General features: G+C 39.3%; 2 protein-coding genes across 10 annotated transcripts in view; both read right to left on the reverse strand.

Moving 5' to 3' along the window:
• sipa1l2 (signal-induced proliferation-associated 1 like 2) overlaps window positions 1-353 on the reverse strand; it is a 60,518-nt gene extending 60,165 nt beyond the window's left edge. For 3 of the 5 annotated variants that reach the window (XM_047043698.1, XM_047043699.1, XM_047043696.1), the window contains exon 1: window positions 161-353. Coding sequence is in view for 1 of the 5 variants with exons in the window: in XM_047043700.1 (XP_046899656.1) it covers window positions 161-188 (28 nt within the window). In the remaining 4 variants the exon portion in view is untranslated. The remainder of the gene's footprint in view (window positions 1-160) is intronic. The other 2 variants (XM_047043700.1, XM_047043697.1) reach the window with 1 other exon arrangement.
• A 126-nt stretch (window positions 354-479) lies between these two features.
• On the reverse strand, window positions 480-21,151 carry si:dkey-238i5.2. 5 transcript variants are annotated; one of them, XM_047044155.1, is made up of 21 exons: window positions 20,861-21,150; window positions 20,318-20,685; window positions 17,330-17,485; window positions 14,865-14,983; window positions 14,486-14,600; window positions 14,236-14,313; window positions 13,777-13,892; window positions 10,751-10,916; window positions 10,476-10,615; window positions 10,305-10,398; window positions 9,444-9,593; window positions 9,053-9,193; window positions 6,638-6,811; window positions 6,392-6,541; window positions 6,001-6,153; window positions 5,445-5,662; window positions 4,952-5,135; window positions 4,595-4,750; window positions 4,152-4,487; window positions 2,287-3,710; window positions 480-1,639 (listed from the first exon to the last, which is right to left on the reverse strand). In XM_047044155.1, exons 1-21 carry the CDS (start codon window positions 20,898-20,900, stop codon window positions 1,540-1,542), a joined length of 4,578 nt encoding a protein of 1,525 aa, XP_046900111.1. In that variant the 5' UTR covers window positions 20,901-21,150; the 3' UTR covers window positions 480-1,539. The 5 variants fall into 5 exon arrangements, with proteins under 5 accessions (XP_046900111.1, XP_046900109.1, XP_046900108.1 ...); XM_047044153.1 differs by having other exon boundaries at window positions 17,339-17,485; window positions 20,318-21,151; XM_047044152.1 differs by having other exon boundaries at window positions 6,392-6,538; window positions 20,318-21,150.

The raw sequence follows: 21,151 nt of genomic DNA on the forward strand, positions 1-21,151 counted from the left end.
TGCGGCTTGACACGGAAATAATTGCTGAAGATGGACATTGATGCCAAGACACAACACGCAATTTATTTCGCTCTACGTTTTGCCAAACAAAGAGATACTCTGTAAGTTTTCCCTGCACCAGGCAACTTCTAAAACAAAACGATAAGTTAAGATATCATACCTCCAAACGGATCCACCTCCAATGTCATAGAATCCAAAGCGATTTAGTTCAACAACGATATTGCACAGCAGAAAGAACTGACTACTTAGTATCAGTGACTACTTTAATAAACAAATAAACCGAGCGCTGTATTCCAGCCGACGTATCAGTCGCTCTCTCTTCCAGCCCTTTCTGTGGAGTTGCGCTGGCAGCACCGGTTAAAGGCCCGCCTCTTCCCTCTACTGATTCGTTTCAAGAAACCTACCGTGAAGTGGGTGGTTACTTGCTCTTCTCAACGTCAATCACCCATCTTTCTAAACCAATGAAATACAGGGTGTAGATCAATCTTTTATAATAATAAAACATATAAAGTATTTATATTAAGTATGCATCAGTGAACTCTCACTTTATTCTTGTCAATCAAGTTTACAATAACATGTCTAATGTTATGTGATCTAATCAGGACATTTTAAAGCGGTGCTTTAGTGTCCCTAACTGGACAGTGCCTGCAATTACATGGACCCACAGCACATACAACAACAGTGTTCAATAAGACAGATATCATGATAATCAAAAAGGTGCTGTTCACATTAAGTGTGGGTGTAGCCTGTTTGTAAAACAAATCTAAGAATATTGGATGGGTGAAAAGAACTGGTACCATATTTATTGATTTAGTATTGTGTATATTTTTCCTGAAACAAGTTTATTTTATTTTATATCCTAAAAGAACAGGCAAGGTTTTATTGACTTGAAAATGACAGCACTGATATCTTTAGATGTGTCGTTTGTGAAAAGTGTATGTATCTACAGCAAACTATAATAGATAGCTTCAACTTTGGATTCTTTGAGTGCAAACACAGAACTTAAAAAAAACTGTGTGCTACATACACAGATTGTTAGAAGAATAGTCATAAAAATGACAGACAAGTATTATAGTTGATTCAATGTGTCAAGGGTAGAGGGCAGTATGGGTCATCTCGACTCATCATCTATTCAGACAAATGCTAGTTAACAGATATGTTGCTAAGAGACAGTAGCCAAATAATAACTGCAAAGGTCAGTGCTGCTACATTTCTACAAGTATTGGTTATTGGAATCCACAGAAAAGTATTTCCAAGAGAGGAAAAGGCATTTGATTACATTCAATAGATTTCTGATATGACTCTCATTGAACATTATCAATAATACTTCCTACTGCACTATTGTGTTTTGAAATAGAACTACACCGTGGCAGCTGTACAAAAAACAGTTAATTACAAAATGCCTGCAACAAGTTATAATAGGTCAATAAAATGTAATCCTGCTGTGATGACAAATTGCTCTTTATCATGGTGTAAGCATGGGAAAGAGACTGTCCTCCACCTTTTCAGAATGTCCATTCACCAAGATGCTGTAGGTATTCATTGCCCAAGAACAATGATAGAGGGCCAATTTATATTTGAATGGCTGAAATATGGACAAGGAGAGAGGTCATGTTTCTCCAGCAGGCATGAGTGTCTCCTAGTGGGGAAAAAGAGAAGATTCATGACCACCACAAACTGATAGAATGGTAAATTAAAAAGACAGATCAGTTGGAATATCAGAAAAAAACGTACATGCAATAATTATATTAAATGCAACAGAGAAAAAGCAATTTAGATGTCAAAAGACAAGATACCAGTTTTTCGTTTTACTCCATGTTCAGTCGCCTTGAACTACCATTGAGTGATCTGGTGTGTAATCTGATATTTAGGATTACAATTACATTCTGTATGTATGGTTGAAACTAAAGCCTTTTTTAACGTATGTTTGCATCCCTCGTGGTATGTCCCCTCATGCAAATTAGTATTCATGCATGATAAAATCGTATTTAAAAAATGTTCTAATTAAATGACTACAACATAATTATACAATACGTGTACATCCTGAACTGTACTCATATTTAAAAACATATTTTACAAGTATTAAATATAAATCATTCGTTGTTTTTTTTTATATTCTGTTGGCCAAAGGGCATTTTTCACCACACTTACTTTGTCTTAAATAAAAGTGCATGACATTTTTTTATTCAATGTCTACTTTGAGATTATTCTTGTCACTGTTCTATGCAACGATAGAAAAAACAGCACCCTCATTCTGAACTATACCATTCTAAACCCGCACCTCACATCTGTGGAACGCTGTACGGACTCCTTTCTCTGTCCATGCCACTCCAGATATCCTGCAGTTCCTCTTCCTCTTCCTCGAACTGCCAGTGGTCTGGATGGACGGGATCTGATGCTCTTCCCGTAGAGCTGCTGGGTGAGGTTTCCTTTCCCAGGGCGGTGCTGGACACAAGATGTTCAGAACACACGCAACAGTTTTTCTCAGTGCAGACAATGAGCTGCTCCGATCTGTTTATACCCTGGCTCTTGAAAACTCCAGAACCAGTAGTAAAGCCCTTGACTTCTTGAACAATAAGGTCATTTTGACTAGTGAACTGCTGCTTTGTAAACGGACGGTATATGTGGCCATTCAGGTCCCGGATCTTTGTATGAACGCTTAAACATTTGTGGGGATTGTGTGACGGTTCAGTGCAAGGGTGATCATGTGAAATAATGATGGGGAAGCGGTTGAGTTCAGTGCATTGTTCATGAGACACATATCGGACTTCTGGTTTGTCATGGTCCTCCTCAGTTTCCTCTTTAATGCCAGTGGAGTCGGTGGGGATTCCTTTTAGCGTGACAGAGCTCTCAAGACTTCTTATGCTCATGCTGTGGTCACACTGTAAGTCTTTCGCAAGGGGAAGCAAACACTGAAAAGAGACAGTTTCTGAGTTGACATTCTCCATATCCTTCTTCTCCGGTTCCTCCTCTAGACTGTGGGTGACAGTCTGAAGGTCAATGATTTTAGACGATACACTAGTTAAACATGGCAGTCTGTATGAATTCAACAGCTGATTCTTGGGACTATCAAACTTCACGTCAGTGTTTCCACTCTGAATTGTGTTGTCTATGTAACTCATGTCTGACTTGTGCTCCCAATTCTTAGGCAAGTCCAAACTCAACATCGACCCTAGAGCGATGGTGTACGGGCTCCTTTCACATCCATCTGTAAATTTAGAGGGCTTGACACAGTGCACTTGGAAAGAAGGAACGTTTGATGTCCGTGAAGATTTGGTATCTGCAATGGTGACAACTGAATTATTTTTTATATACAGCTGAAGTTCTGTATTGACTGGACTTTTAGGGGTAGCATGCTCTTCATGCTTTGCCTCAAGGGGCCAGGTGTTGGCTCTGTGTGGGGCACCAGTAGGCATAGTGAACGTGCCATCGAGCTTGTCCATTCCGACGACACCAGTGACAGTGTGTCTGTGTGTTGTTTTTTTCCTTCTCTTCATTGCCCTGTTCAGGCTAAGAATGGAGTCGGACCTGGTCTTGGTTCTGGAAGGGAGTGCAACAGTGCTGAGTTTTTGTATGTACGTTGCAGTGGTTGAGCTAATTTGATGGCTGGCTGACTGAAGGGTAGTCCCTGCAGTTGTTGCTGATTTAACTTCTTTGTTCATTAGACTTGTCACTTTGTTTCCATCTGTTACCTGCAAATAGGTGCTCACCTGCAACAGATGAAAGTAATAAAAAACATGCTATCGGTCTATTCGATAAATACTGGTATTCAAAACTACTTTAGTACCTGTGCATACAATAATATACAAAAGTGAACTATATCAACATATGGTGACGTTTTTCTATACATCCCGGGAGTTAGAAATGTACTTATAGCCAGCTGCGGCAGCACTGGCTCAAAATTACTGAGCATGAGTTATTTAGAAAAAAATATTGACATTTAATTTCTCTACTAATAGTTATCCTATTCATTTAGGAACAGTTCTCCCACCAGGTTAATTGTAACATAAACTATCATGTAAATAACAACAGTACAAGATGGGCAACAGCGTTGGTCTGTCACAAGGACTATCGTAATGATCCACAGCATTGTTTGTGTTCAAATGCATGTTAAAATATGAATAACATAAAGCTGGAAAATGGGTACTGACCCTGTGCACAGTTTCAAATGTCTCTTTCTGCTCTTGAGAACCCTGTGGCTGACTGGGCACTGGTGTTGGTTGGTCAAAACTGAGGATGAGGTTGATGCTGCCCCCTAGAGGTGTAATAGCAGTATGGGGATCCTCAAGAACAAGACTGGGTGATACGGCTACCACGTCTACAGAGCCCTGGTGAGAAATGTACTTAGAGACATTGACACTTTGTCCTTGATGACTGCTCTCTGGTTCCGCTTTGGGTCCATCAATGTGGATCTTCGCAGCCCCCTGCCTATGTTTTAAGAGCAAGCTTTTGGAATGTTTACTGATGTCTATCCCAGGATGAGGACACTGCAAATTACAACCAAGAAGCATATTCAGAATCTGAAAGAGGATACAAAACAGGACTAATCTATTTCCACTGTTGCTGCTTTATCAGTACAGATTGAACACTCTACCTGGGGCTGACGTGTCGATAGCATCCATGTGCCAGGTAGAGAAATATCCTTTATTAGTTCTTCAGGTTTCTCCTGATTCAACTGGTCTTTCTTCACCTTCCAGTGCGCCAGCATCCACCCCAGCATACTTTGCAATTCATCAGTTCTCTCATTTATCTGTAGGAAAAACGTTTTGGGCCATGATTTCCATCTCCTTCTTATTGGGTAGGCCTAACATATGTCTTTTTGATACAAGACCTAAAGGTAGCCAACTGCATGTCAGAATTCAGACCACTCTGTGAAGTTATAAGATCTTGTAAGATGTCAGGGATTTTTAATCGAATATTGGTATTTCATCTTTCCCCATAAGTAACTCACAATGTTTGTCAGGTGGTGCCCCTCTGCTATAAGCTTCTGCCCGGCTGCAGCAAATGCATCAAACTCTTCAAACTTCTGTTGGATTTTGAGGTCTAGTTCAGATGACTTTGTCAACTCATGAAGTTTATCCTGATTTGCCAAAGCATCGGAGAATATACAAGTGCACGTTTCATCGGTCCAGGAACTGGAATGGAGACAATCAAGACAGAAACATGCAATTGGTTGGTGGCTCTGTAGATTTGTTCCAATAGATCTGATTAGTTCTAATGAATTATTTATAGGCTCAAATTCCTGTTATTTTCTGTTTAACTCTCCAAAACAGATAGAGAAATACAACAGCCGCATGAAAATGCAGAAGGTGCCATACGCAAATGCCACAAATACCTTCAGAACATACACATTTGGCCAACCTAGCCAGCACACAGATTGTTCTATAATGGCTTAACAAGGTCTCACATGGAATTCATGACACTCTTCTTTCTGCATTACTCACATTATAGCTAGGTAGGTTCTCAAAAAGTCTTGCAGTTCACTAAATTGTTGAAGACGGCTTTGGTTCTCTGCCATGCTCCTGGTAAGCTCCTCCAAAGATTGCAGGGTGGTCTGGACATTTTCCCACGTACCTATGGCTTTCTCAGATAAGACCGCCAGTACGTGGGAGGTCAGTCTCTCCATCTCCACCACCTCTTCTTTGATAATCCGATAGCCCATCTAAATAGAAAATATAACTTTGAGTTGCACAGTTGGACCTAAACATTTGATTAACACTCACTCAAAATGGGTTTCAGATTTGGAAAGTTTCAGTTTTTGTGTCTCTGGGAAGCTTTTTTTATGTATGTATGTATTTAAGTATGTTGCTTATAATCTGTCATGTCTTTTTTATTAGTTTGAGTCCCATTTGTCTTGAGCATTGAGTTGGTTTTTACAAAATACACAGTTTACAATGGTCACAATTCTGAAATAACAAAAAAAAACAGATTATTCACACTGTATGTTAGAATTTGAAGGGGGAAAAAGCTAACAACAACTGTTGAGGTTACAATTCTAACCTCCAATTCCTCCTGTTGTTCCTGAAGTCCTTCCAGTCCAGAGTTATCAGGTTCACATCGAACCGCCATATCAGTCTCGGCGTCCAAAATGTCCATACTAAGTTCTGCACACCTGGACAGAAGTTGGTTGATGTGCAGCGTTTGCGTAGAATTCTAGAAGAGGAAGGTTTCAGACATGTTATTTAAGTCAAGGAACCTTAATAGGTCAATATTCACATAATGAATAAATACTACTGTTTGTGAGTTGTAAAATATTTCCTTTAATTTATCAATACAAATAGGAAACAAATGCATGCACACAATTATTTTAAGTAGAAAAGTTATCAAAGGTTTGATAAATGTACATGAGCAAAACTAATAGAAAAACTGTGTGTACAGTGAGCTATTGTACCTGGCATATTAGTTCTGGATTGTTTGGATGTTGATAGAGGGAGTGTTCTCTTTCATTCATTGCTTCACTGAGGTCCTCCAGAACCCCAAGTAACTCCTCCATAGGGTTACCCACATCTTCAGCATCACTTGTTGACTTAGTAGGGATCTGCTATCATTAAAAAAATAGCTTAAAAGACCTGTCATTTTTGTTTCATGATATTTTGTCTTACCTAGGGTACCTGAACTAGTTTTTTACAGTACATACGTAATTGAATTTGTCTTGTTCGAGGCATCTCTGCAGTTCTGTCATCATCCCAGTTTTACAATCCTCCAAGGTTGCTGAAAGGCTTTTGACTCCTGGAATGATGCAGGGCTTCACATCATCCACTGGTTCTTGGCACCCTGACAGACATGGCTCAAGTTGGTCTTTCCATGTGTCCTGAGTTTTTTCCATCAATAAAAATATGATTGTGGGATAATTGGTACTGTATACAGAATAAGTAACAGTATACATTTTATCACAACCCTATACTGAAGTGCTCTGACATATATCCATGCCCTTCCTAATTAAACAAAAATGTTATCTTTCTAGGACCCAAAATGGAGGTGATAAAAACAGAGGTGTGAAAATCTATATGAATCAGATTAGCTTTTATGAAGAATTTAAAGGTATTTAATTTAGAATCCGTGCTATGTAATGTGTATTGTGTGTTCAAAACTCAGAATATACTATTATATACAGTCAACTCTGGACTTCTTAGCACTCCTGTTAAAGATGAGTAAAAACAGTTATGAGATTTAAGATTAATTTCACGTGTCATGAAGGTTTTTGAACAATCAAACTTTTAAGAGGAAAGGAAATCTGTCCTCAAGATTTTTTACTACTTGTGCCTCTTCTTAACTCATCTTTACCAGTTGTGCCAATAATTATGGAGTTTACTATAACTGCAGAGAAAATCTAGAAGATTCATAAGGTACCACACATCACAGTAGAATTAGCCAATTGATCAAATACACAGATCATTTAACCAAATATAACCAAATTGTATCTTTGTGAAATGAAATAAACAAAAGACAAAACTCATATTTCCTTATCCATGTAACAGACACGGCCACGCCAAGGTACACTTGGCGATCTTCACCCGCAACCAGGAACGAACCCTCCACCTTTGACATCTCATGCGCGACCACTACCAGCTACGCCAATGAAAAGCCAGCCACCCGCTAGTGCGGGTGGCCTGTATAGATACCTGAAGAGTGAGTTTAACCAATCTACACCGGCTACATACAGTCACCTCCGGAATTATTGGCACCCCTGGCAAAAATGCGAACAATTCAACCTTCAAATGAAGTAAATTCATTTTGAGAAAAAAATCTGTCATCAATCATTTTCTTTTTAGTGAAACCATGTGTGCCACAATTATTGGCACCCTTACATTTAATGTAAGGGAACAACCTTCTTTTGACTATAAAACCGCACAAAGTCCTCTCCTTAACATCGATTTAGGTTGGAGAATACAGAGGTAGGAGTCTGAGAGCATTCCTCTTTACAGAATCTCTCCAGATCATCCAGGGTCCTAGGTCCTCCCTTGTGTACTCTTCTCTTCAGCGCAGCTCACAGGTTTTCAATGGGGTTTAGAGGACTGAGATGGCTATGCCAGAGTATTGTTTTTGTTCAGTTAAGTTTTGGTGTGAATTTAGATCTGTTTACTGTGCTAACAGATCCAATGACAACCTAGTTTTTTCCTTCAATGGCCAGCCATATTCAGATTTAAAATGTCCTTGTATTTTATGGATTTCATGATGCCATGTACTCTAACAAGGTTTCCAGGACCTTTGGAGGAAAAACAGCCACACATAGTCACAGAACCTGCAGCATACTTCACCGTGGGGATCAGGATAATTTTTGTATAACCATCCTTTTTATGCCAAACTCACCTTGAGTGTTTGTTGACAAAAAGCAAAATGTTGTTTAATCTGACCATAGAACACTCTTCAGGTCAAAGTTCCAGTAGAGTCTAGCAAACACCAGTTGCTTTTGTTTGAGGTGAGATGATGGGAAAGGTTTTTTTCTCCAATGATGGGTTTGGCATAAAAAGTAGAATGGTTATACCAAAAATATATTGATCCCCACGGTAAAATATTTTCCATTGAAGGAAAATATAAACCTGGGTTGTCATTGGACCTTTTAGCAGGACAATGATCCGAAACACGTCCAAATTCATATCAATTTTTTTACTGAACACAAAAACTGTATTCCTCAATAGCCATCTCAGTCCCCTGATGAATGATCTGGAGAGATTCTGTAAAGAGGAATGCCCTCAGACTCCTAACTCTGTATTCTCCAACCTTAATAGATGTTAAAGAGAAAACTTGGTGCTGTTTTATTGACAAAGAGAGCTTGTACAAAGTATTAAATGTAGGGGTGCCAATAATTGTGGCACATGTGGTTTCACAAAAAAATAATTATTTCTTGATGACATATTTCTTTCAAAAAAAAACATTACTTCAATTGAAAGTTGGATTGTTTTCATTTTACCAATGTGAGATTAAGCTGTTATTCACTTTTTACTCATCTTTGCCAGGGGTGCCAATACTTCCAGAGGTGACTGTACATATATGTACACATGTGTGTGTGTTAAACCTGTAAAGTCAGTAAACTTTCAAAGGAAATATTTACCTGTAAGTTGTGTGTGTCAAAGCTGTCCGTGTCAATCATGCTCGCTCTTCTAAGCACTTCCCACAACTTCTCAACCTGCCGAAGGCGGTCCTTCATGTCTACGTTACTTTGATGCTGAGTATGGAATTCACATGCCTCCTCCTGTTAAAAAACAAAATGTGCATAATTTGAAAACAATTAAAATACCTATTAACTACCACATTCCAAACTTCAGTCAAATTCCACAATCATCTTGCATTTCAAATACTACAAATTGTTATTGACTAACTCACATTTATCAATGTGTTTTAGGAAATGATACCATCTGGAATGAGAGTGGTATCTGAAAATAAACATGTAACTACTTTCATGACACTTTTACATTGTGGGCAGGCAAGATGAGTCTACTTACACTCTTGGATTGACAACATTTAGGCCTCTTGGAGATTGCGTCAACTTTGTTAATAGTTTCTGTCTGTTTTTTTATCATCTCCGCATCTACACCATCAGTGTTTTGATGGGGAAGTTCCATGGCAACGTTGTCTTTCAACCATAAGAGTGTCTTAAGCGGAAATGAAAAGAAAAGGAAATGACCATTACCTCATCACTGATTTAATTTCTCCAGGTAACAAAAGTTTCCTATTAACAAATACAAAACGGCTGCAGTAAACATGGAAAAGTCTGTCATGTTGTGTATTGTCATTTGCTTAACTACATGCTCTTATGGTTTCTTCCCTTTAGCACTTATCTTTGGTTGTTCACAATGTGTACTTCTGTTTTTGGCTACCTGCAATGCTTTGGGGCTATCTTGTTGTTATTATCAGTGACCTATGCACTTTGTAAAGCTCTCTCTTGGAAGTCGCTTTGGATAAAAGCGTCTTGGAGTCAGATGTCTGAGCGGTGAGGGAGTCGGGCTAGTACTCAGAAGGTTACCGGATCGATTCCCCGCTGTGTCAAATGATGTTGTGTCCTTGGGCAAGGCACTTCACCCTACTTACCTCGGGGGAAATGTCCCTGTACTTACTGTAAGTCGCTCTGGATAAGAGCGTCTGCTAAATGACTAAATGTAAATGTCTGCTAAATGAATAAATGTAAATGTCATGACCTTCGGGGATCAAGAATGGTTTGCATAAAATTTTTTCAACAGTTAACGCAGAATACATTTTAGAAATAAGTGGTTTTTCATTATTAATTACTTGTATAATAGCACAGCTCACTATGACATCCAAGAGTCACAACTGTTTGAGAGATTAGCATAATTTTGGGCAGGTACCTTATCAGCCGATATTGTAGAGTCCTGAAAAAGGATCCCAAGCTCAGGTCGGTGCCTCTGAGGACATGTGCTTGAATGGGCTGTGTGTTCCTTTCTGTAGACAAACTCCATATTTTCATTTCTGTCCTAGGCTTTCTGCCACAGCAATATAATTTTTTTTAATAAAAATACCTTTCTCTTGAAAGTGGTTCTCCTATTTGACCATCTAAATTACTAGTGCAGTCACATGTAGCGTAGGTATAGTTGTTGTGAGGACTTCTGTTTTTTTCATCAGGCGTTGACTTATCATGAATTTCAATGACTTGCATCACCTATAAAGAATATCATATCCTCAGTCATCATGTGCAAATAGGGAAGTAATGTGTGCAATTCCTAACCTATTTTACAAATAAACTAAAATGTTTTGGTAATAAAGTCATTTGAAGTCAAAATGAGAAGTTTCTAACTTGAAATTCTTTCAGGCGATTCTGTTCCTCCTTGATGTTCTTTCCCATAATTTTGTGGGCTTCATGTTCCTCAGTACTTTGCACTTCTCTTGTTTGAGTCGAAGAACCAATGTCATTACAAGAGAGGCCTATGGTATGGGTAGTTGACTGGTCTGGTTTTATGTTCCTGCAGATGAGAATGTTCAGGTGAATAATAATGGTTAGGTAAAAAATGCAAACAACTCTGCAGACTGAATGAAATAAAATTACCACTGGCAACATTATTCAGGAACCAATGCTTTTTTTTTTTTTTAAAGGTTCGTATGGATCTTGTTAAGGATAGAATGTGCTAGAGGTCTGACTGAATTCTTCCTGTGAAAGTTTTCATATTATTATTATGTTTTATGCCATTTAGCTTTCATATATAGACCTGTTCATTATTTACTCACAGAAGTATAAATGATCGAGATATTGGTAGGCAAAAGGATAATGTTTCAAAATTCATGAAGTCTGTCTTGCAGTTCAAGTTGAAGGTCTTCAGTCTAATATCTTGGTGAAGAAATAATGTTATACCATCTGTTGTACAAAATATTGCAAAGTACAAATGCTATACCATTGCTTTTGATCTTCTGTGTTATGTACTGTAGTTTGACAAAAAAAAATTGCAACTCCTTTACACTCCAACACTTAGCACTTCTGAACACGTTCATAAACATCTGCCTAGGCTGTGTCTCGGACATAAAGGATGTACTGTGCTCTGAGATATATAAAAATTAGCTAATGACATGTTACGCAACAATGACAATCTCAACAGACAGTCTTTGTCTTTAGGGGGTGACTGAGAGGTTGTTGGCCAGTTCCAAAAAGATTATGTCATACTCCTCTGAAGCGGTGAGGTCATGGTTTCAGGAAATGCTTTTGTTTTCAAAAGAAATTATAGGGCAGGGAGTGGACAACTTGGAGGTGTCAAAAAAGGAGTGCTGTAGTGTTTGGGGTATAGATATCTAAAATGAAGTGTTGCCAAAGTTTGTTATAAAAAAAGAAAATGGTGGACAGTGATATTGGACCACTAGCCACAACTAGACATCAACCCAGACCCCCACCCCTCGCTTTGAAGCAACGGCCCTGGTGGATGTAGGCTAGGTGGTATTGCATTTCTTGTCAGACATCCAGCTCTTCCGGTCGTTATTATTCTATTAACTCCAGTCAATAGATTATTATTTCAAATTTTTACTAAACTATCTTCCCCAATAATTTGTGTTTGATTCTCCAACCTGGCTCATACTACTAGCTTTTAATAGAATAATCTTTCCAGATTTTTGCTAAATTTGAAACCAATCCGAAATGGGTAAACTAGCATCCCATTTATTTGCTTACGTCTATAAAAGTTGCCTGCAAATGTGCTCGCGGATACAACAGGGCACAAGCACAAAAGTTCACATTGGCCAATTGCCGATATTACCTGGAGTGGAATGAGACTTGCACGAGTCTTGGAGCTAGGAAAAAATCGAGCCACTGTTTAACGCTAGACCGGAAGAGCCTGAACTGAAAAGATGGCGCGGTCCGGTTTCGCGCTCTCGCTTGCCTTACTGCGCCACTGAGCACTTTTCAGAAAAAAATCTAGCTGTGTCTATTTATATTTAAGTCTATGATTCAATTTAATATTTTGTTTTAGGGTATCTGTACTTCAAGTAAAAAATCTGTATTCAGAGGAAAATTTGTATTCGATCTCAAATGTTTTCCTGTTTTAGGATAATATACATTTTTTTTTAAGTTGATAATTGCTATCATCAAATCTCAATATGATAAACCATATACAAAATATGAATTCCTTTGTCTTCCTAAAGAATCAAAGAGTGCTGAGGACTCGAACACCAACCTTCTTTGCTGCTGGATACTGCCCCAGCATATTAAGTGCATGACTCAAATGACCCATAAAGAAATGACTGATTTGGGAACTGACCAGTGTCTTTCTGTTCATAAGCTACATCCATCTCTCTCTGGCCACTGTGCCATACCGTACTTATGAGGCCCTCTGCAAACATCTGGAGTATAAATTAGGGGCAGCTTGATCATATAAACTCCACCAAAATGTATTTTCCTATATTCATCCATATCTGATTTTGGTGTAAGGTAAGTTTTTTTCTCTAATAAGATTAAACTCAACAGATTTCAACTCAAAATACTGACTGCGTTAGCGCTTCGTCACGTGAAAAACATGGTGAGAATGTCAAGTATGAATTTCTCCATTTTGATTGTATGACCATTATTTATTCTGAATTAGCTCTCAGAAAGATTCTGTGGCTTATTAGGGCAATGTAATGTGTCAGCAACAGTTGCCATTAATGGTATTGTCTGAGCAATGCCAAAACCACTTTTGCAAAACAACAGTGTTAATAAAAAGGAATACATTATCTTTCTTGCAGAATATGTTTTCCATTCATTTAGAGTCCTGATCATCTGGATGTAATTTTCCATGAGTTCATCTAGATTATTTAGGTGATGTGAATGCTTTGACTTGTACGTAAAATATTGACTTGTATTCATCAACAACGAGATCGTTTTGAAGTGCTGCCGAATCATACCAAAGTTCTGTAGCCATGGTTAGTTCTGTTGTGTTTTTATGCCCAGAATTGCCACATGTTAGTGATTTGTTACAGTGGGAAGAACAGGTCTAGGGTAAGTAGCCTGGTCCTGAGGTCATAGTTTAAGCAAAGAAGGGAAAACCACACATGGGTGTAATTTCAGTCAAGCACCAATCCACCTGTTTCAACTGATTTAAGTCGTACATTGACCTATTATTGAAATTAAACACTTCTAATCTCTCTCCTCTTCCAATAAACAAAAACTGAGGATGTTGCCCATATCATAGCTTGAATAAATATTCCATATTCCAGAAATACATTAAACAAATTGTAAGAATGTTTTCAGAAGTTTAGCATGAAGATTCATGGAGGTTAACAAGGAATTGTCATTACAGTGGAGCCAACAGGGTTCACATTCTCAGAACGTTGGTAACATGCTAAATGTTTGGATATTCTGTTTACCTGCTTTCCTCTTGGAGAAGGCCCCAACTTTCCTGTACTTCGGCCTGCTTCCGTGTCACTCTGGCAGCTAGGGTAGGGTGGAGGTCGGACAGCCGCGAAGCCGTCTCATCCAGCATCTGGAGAAAGCGTGGTCGAAAGGAGGGGCAGAGAGGCCGTGGAAGGAAATGACACAATTCATTTGGATTGGATTTTTACTGGCTTGGAAAAAGACCCACTCTCTTAAAAACGGAAGACCTTGGTTAGACGGAACACAGAAGTATTACATAGTACATAGTCACAGAGGTCTTTTTCAACAGTTAGGGGAAACCCCTTAAAAAAAATCGACAAGGAGGTCTGTTGATTAATAGTCCAGCGAAGCGTTTAATTCCATGGTTTAACGTCGCTGTTTAGGTTCTAGATATAGCAGATTTAAATATATGTATCAAATATCAGAGGTTCTGCTTTTTTAGCAATACATACCATAATTTGACTCTCGATATCTTTGACTTCTGTGTATCCGCTGGTTCTTTGATCCTTCGACCCAGAGAGGTGACCTCTCTACATTGAGACGAAGGTTAGGTTAATACGATATTTTCCTCACAGTAACTGTAATATATCATATAATTATGCAATACTATTTCATTTCACATTGTTTAAGTTCTTATCCCATATGGAAGTTACAGGTGCAATATATTATTTTGGAGGAGGGCTATCTGCTATGCTGTTTTACCTTCCCATGCATGGCACAGATGATGTTATCTGCTTGTTGGTAGAATGAGGAGACATCAAGAGCCAGCTTGAGGTCTTGGTGGTAGTTTCTTAAGAGTGTCTGTAACCTCAGCCATCTATGATACAAAAAGGACACAAAAAACACAAAAGCCATTAATGGATTTTACAATCCAAGGTTTTTAGTCTAAACCAATGTTGACAAGTCTGAAATGTTTGCAAATACAAATGTATGACTTCATAGATAAGCCACAGACACTATTGTACAAACCATAGTAAAAAAAATGTATTTTTACTATGGTTAAATGTATTTTATGCATTTTATGTTAAATGTATTTTTCTAAAAACTATATTTTACTGTAACTGTTGCAAACAGGACCCACGTTTGTGTAATGGTCTTCTCTCTAGAGGGAATATTTTTTCTCTCTCTTTGTCCAATTTTCTCCTGCTTGTCTCGCCGTTGGTCTGTGTCCACATATGTTGCTTTGCATTTTTTTTCATCCTACAGAAACAATTACAAATAAACATAGCTTTAAAAAAACATAACTGGAACATGCCCCTCTTTTAACATACAAATAGTAGGGGAGAGTGGGGTAAGTTGTGCCAGTTTTTACTTAAGGTGAATTTAAAGCAACAGTAATGCTTCCAAATAAAATATGTACATATATTTCAGGATGTGATGCATCCCTGGGAACAATCACTGGATCTGAAATATAGTATTTAAGAAATATAGCTTTCTGAAAAAAAGTGGTCTTGTGCCACAACTTTCCCCCGGTGCGGGGCAAGTTTAACCTGGCTCTGCCCACCTACGTACTTCCGCTCAATTTGGATTTTGCTTCTGTACTCGGTCTGGCCATTAAGTATGTAAGTCAGATTTTGCAGGTTGATTTGTAACCGGCCAATCAGCAAACAGGGAGTGGCTGAGAACGATGACGTTGATGTCGTGCGCTAGTTCGTATTGCAGTTCCGTAATGAAGGCGGAGAAGATGCGAGCGAAGCCATTCGGTCCGTTGTGGCAACGCTGCCGAATATCCAACAGCTAAAGCTGGAGCAAGAATAAGTTTTGCTCCCCGCGGGGTTCGGGAAAAGTTTGATTTTCCAGCCACGGCAGCTAGCTCTGTTACAGTAGTGGTGAAGGAATTGGCTAACGCTAGCGATTGGTTATGGCTGATCAGAATGGCTCTGGGCAGATCCAATAGTTTTAACTTCCGGGAGACTTACATTTACATTTACATTTATTCATTTAGCAGACGCTTTTATCCAAAGCGACTTCCAAGAGAGAGCTTCACAAAGTGCATAGGTCACTGATAATAACAACAAGATAGCCCCACAGCATTGCGGGTAGTCAAAAACAAGAAGTACATATTGTGAACAACCAAAAAATAGTGCTAAAGGGAAGAAACCATAAGAGCATGTAGTTAAACAAGTTAAAAATTACACAACATTAATCTCTAAGTGCAGGTGTACCTGTAGGAAAACAATAAAAATAGGATTAACTAAAAAAGAATACAACAGTTTAAATCAGCTACCACTAACCAACAAGAGCAACAGTCTAAGCAAGAGTCATTGTGAACCTTGAGGAAACTAGCCTTGGGTTCAACAAACCATTCCTAAGTACCATTGTACTCCCGGAACAAGTGTGTCTTGAGCCTTCTCTTGAAGGTGGAGAGACAGTCCGTGTCTCTGATGGAGGTGGGGAGTTGATTCCACCACTGGGGTGCCAGGCAGGAGAAGAGCTTGTGCTGGGACCGGGCGGTCTTGAGAGGTGGGACCACCAGGCGGTTGTCTGAAGAAGACCGTAGGTGGCGGGTGGGGGTGTAAGGCTGCAGGAGAGACTTGATGTAGTCGGGCGCAGTCCCGTTCACTGCTCGGAAGGTCAGTACCAGGGTCTTGAATCTGATGCGGGCCGTTATGGGTAGCCAGTGGAGGGAGATGAGGAGCGGGGTAACGTGGGAGCGTCTGGGTAGATTGTAGACCAGACGGGCCGCTGCGTTCTGAATCCTCTGAAGAGGGCGGGTTGCGCATGATGGGAGACCGGCGAGCAGCGAGTTGCAGTAGTCCAACTTGGAGAGGACAAGTGCTTGGACAAGCAGCTGGGTGGAGTGCTCAGACAGGTATCTCCTGATCTTCCGGATGTTGTAGAGGGTGAATCTACACGACCGGGAGACCGCAGCAAGACTTGGGATGTCTGACATCAAAGGTCAATTTTCTTAAACAAGGCCTAGGGCTTCATGAACACATGAGAACAAAGTTGAGTTCAAATGAGAAAAAAAGCTATTCTATTTAAAGGTAATTTACATGAACACATGTTCAGAACAAAATGAAATTCAAATGAAGATCAAATTGACTGCAATTCTCTTCACAGATCTGGCACAACTTACCCCAGGCCCTTTGGCACAATTTACCCCAATCCCACGTTTTTGGAAAAAATGCATCATCCAGCAGTTTTGAGCTAAAATCATGCTAGCTATATAGACTCATTGTGTAGCTTACCAAAGCACTAAAACATGTGTGAAATGTTTTCAAACTTGTCTATAACTGTTCAGACACAACAATCCATTTTTATTTTTACTTTATGTGTTTACCTCTCATGCAATGAGGCTCTCTTCTTTACAGGATGAGACAAATGACTGACTCTTCAAAAATGTGTGGTCCCATGACCAATTTATTCTATGGTTCCCTAGAAACAGGGGGTGGCACACCTTCCCCGCTGGCACAACTTACCCCACTCTCCCCTAACCTTTTCAGGTAATCAAAGCCGGTAACAGCTGTGAGGTGTGATTCTGGAACTGTAGAATACATTCTATAGTATATAACATGACCCATGTACTGATAGGTAAACATAAACCTGATTCACATCCAGACTTCTTGTCAGCTGGATGAGGGAGTTTTCGATGTCTTTAAGATCTCGCTGTTGGTTGGGTAACGTGTCCTCTGAGTCCTGTGACGGAGATCCCAGTACGTTGCATCCATACTCCAGGTTCCTCTTGAACCACGTGTCTACCTGTACAGACAGCCATTAAAACACAAAAAAAATTGTATTGGTAGTTGCTTAGGATTAGTTAATATACTGTATGTGTGTATGTGCATATGACTTAAATGCTAACGGTATCCTCTTGGTTTATTGGTAGGTGCTGCAGAATGGAAAATAAACTATGAAAATCACACTGTATCTGTGTAATTAAGCACTGTTAAAAAGGCCATGTCTAGTTTGGTGCAGTACAATGAGATATTGCACGATAACAGCCACTCTTGGGATATTAAAAATCTGAAAAGTTGTGCATATAAAGCACCTTCAGAGTGAGAGACCTGAGTTCACTTCACAATGAGAGCCCAATTTGGTTAATATACCATGGCATTTTACCCTTCCTCTCCTCCCTTTAACTTTTATTGACTAATGCTTCGGTCTGGAAGTGTTCGGTTAACTAAACAGTTGTGAGAGTTGCAACGGTCCACATTCAAGCCTAAACATACACACATCTGGACAGCAGAGCACAAGCAAGCAAAAGGGTACTTGTCAAAGGATTCGTCATTAAAACACGTTTAGTTCTGAAACACATACTAAGTCGAACTGCAGTACATTTCTGGAAAACATTACTTTAGGTCAAACAAGTGTTTGACAAATTTTTTTACACGTCATTGTATACATTATTTGTCTGCTTGTTTCTTGCGTTGCACGACATTCTTGAGATCCTCGATGGAGCAGAGTGTGAAAGGAGAGCTAAATCTAGTTTTGTAATGCTAAATTTAATAGCCTCCAAACATACCTCAGGAAGTGTTTCTTAAAATGATCTTAACATTACAGCTGTCCTCCAAATTGTCAAGAGAAATTTGACAATTACTGTACTTGTGTGCCATACACAAAATGCGATTCATTATTCCTGCATTTGTAAGGCCCAAAAAATGTGTGTGTGTGTTTTTGTGATTTCATAACTGTAACCTTGTGGAACCACTCCGTATCAGTCTGCACTGTGGACAAGCATTCTGTCCCGATGACCTCATTGCAAAAATTTTGGACTGATGCACATTATCTTTTCAAGACCTCTTACATCACCCTGTGTAGCTAAATCATATAGACCACCATGTTAACCATGATATCAGAAACTTTCTAGACCTGGTTTCCATCTAGGACAGATGTTAGTTTGCTGGCCCATTATGTACTTAATTTTCACAATTTCACAATTTCAGTACACGTAGGTATACGTGTAAAGTTTATACATAAACACACTGTCACAGGTACTTTTCCATTTTGTAAATCATAAAAAAACAATATGCTGGCCTTTGCACAATGCTGTAAATTAGCAAGCGCTCCATTGCATCGCCATAGAGAATGTTGAGTGAAACTTGCTGTCAATTTATTTTCCCCCGCTATTGTTTCAGACACAGCTTACATAGCCCACTAGCCCACAAAAGTTTTTTTTTAGCTCATATAGTTCCCTGTAAGAAGTTGCAAAAGTAAACATGTTAACATCATATACCACAGATAGTTTGAATCTGCATTTAAATCTAACTGCTATATAAAAACAGGTGTGTTATAGATTGTGTTACTATGTACAGTAACTTTCATATTGTAATTTGTGACTTTAAAGGCCCTTAGATAAGGCATGCTTTGTGCTGCTCAACCCATCTATACAATACTGAATTGAGGAGAGTGCCAAAACCATGACCTCATCTTCACATAATTGCTCCTCTTTTTGCTGTTCAAGTCATTTTTTCTCCCCTCCCATTTGCCTGCACACAGAGTACATTTAGTCATTTAGCAGACGCTTTATCCAGAGCGACAGAGTAGAGAGAAAGGTAATACTAAAATACTGTTGCCGGGTGTCTAATGTTATTTTTGCTTGACAAATACTACTACTGTACATTGTGTTCATACTTGCTCTTAAAACTAATACTGGAGAAAAAAAACTTCCTTAAAATAAACAGATTTTGAGTTTGTATGATATAAGTTTGTGATATTCAATCAATCACTTGCAGATGCTGTTCTGGCATCAAATTATTAACAATGTAGATTTATTTGACTGAACGAATGCTGTTAGATCCAGAAGTACACCACAATTACCGAAACAATCTGTTTAGCATCTGTTCCTCTGGCAAGCCCCATACTCACAGGTACAAATTGTGTTTGGAATTATTCTCCACAAAGGCAACCTGCCTAATGACTATTTTTACTACACAGGCCCTTCAATTACGGAACTTGTAAGTAGTTTCTGTGGAAATAAGAAGATAATTTGAAACGTGGCCTTGCCTTGCTTAATGACATCATAGCTTGAGTTTTGAGCATGGACGATGCCACACCCGGGTAACAACATATACATCATGCTGGGTTTCAAGCTTGACCAATGCACTAAGGAATGTTAATTTCATATCGCTTTTAATAAATATGTTGCTGTGTTGCTAGCTTGTGTGGAAATCATCCAAAGAAAGGATTTTTAAGTGGTTAGTCAGTCAGTCTTTAACCACGTATTCTGTAATTGCTACTTGGGTAGAGAAAAACAAGAGTTATGTTATGGTGCATTACATACTAGACTGAGAAGAAAGACAAAAACATGATGTCACACATGAGTGTGGATGTAATTAAGTCTTAGGTTTTTTGCTCTGATACCCTTTGATGTCCTTTGAAGTAAACAAATGGCAAGGCATTTCACAAAAGTCAAGGAAACTAATTGTCATCAGCACCATGTTGCTTAAAAGTTGACAGTTTCTTGTTCAAACTCAACAAAACAAATGAAAGGAATAGTTTTGCAAACAGATGCTGGCTAGGGTCTACATGATGAGAAATCCACGATGAGAGAAAAAAAGACAAGCAGATTAGAGAACTATCATTTAAAGTTACCTTCAACTGAGGATCAGATATTTTCCTCAAGTTTTCTCCCATGGATGCTTGGTTAGGATCAACACTGTTGCTGTTGCTACGGTTGACCGCTGCTTTGACTGAAGTATCCCTGTCGCAATCACAGGGCGACACAGAGATGGCTTCAGCATTGCTGCAGATGGCTATCTTTCTGATAGACCTTGAACAGACTGGGGATGAAATACAGTTTCTATCCTCCTCTGCTCTCTCATCCTGGGTATCCAAACTGTTGACCTGGTCGGCCACACAAGCAGGTTTAGCGGTCACCAACCCTCTCTGGGGCTGACCCATGTAAAGAGCCGCTTGGTCGCTCTCGTAGTTTTGAATCTCGTCCCTTGGCAGGTAGGTGTCTGTGAAATCATGGCATTTATGTTCAGATGGGATGGACAGCCTGGTCCCAATGGTGAATGGTTGAATTTTCCTCACAGCTCCTTCTGACATGGTTCCTCCTGGTTGGTATCTATGCTGACATTCCGTGTTGGGAATGGAAAATGATACAATTAACCAAATCTGACCCTTACTTACTGAAACATCCAGAGTCAGAAAGAGAAATCTTCAGAATCATAGGAGCCAACAGAACCTGCAGTCATCAGACCAGGAAAACGAAGAGCCGTCTAGTTGACTTGTCTGCCAAAGATATGAAATGTGCTCAGAATGCCTGGGCAACATCAAGGAAATCAATGTGAGAAGAGAAGAGGGAGGAGTGCCTCCTCTGAGCTACCACACTGTCGATAAAGAGAAGAGTATAGAACTGAAAAAGGAAAGTGTCTGGCTCCTTGCCTGGCTGACTCTGAGAGAGAAAGAGAGAGAGAGAGA

This window comes from Hypomesus transpacificus, chromosome 21, assembly GCF_021917145.1.
Source record: "Hypomesus transpacificus isolate Combined female chromosome 21, fHypTra1, whole genome shotgun sequence".
Classification (NCBI taxonomy): domain Eukaryota; kingdom Metazoa; phylum Chordata; class Actinopteri; order Osmeriformes; family Osmeridae; genus Hypomesus; species Hypomesus transpacificus.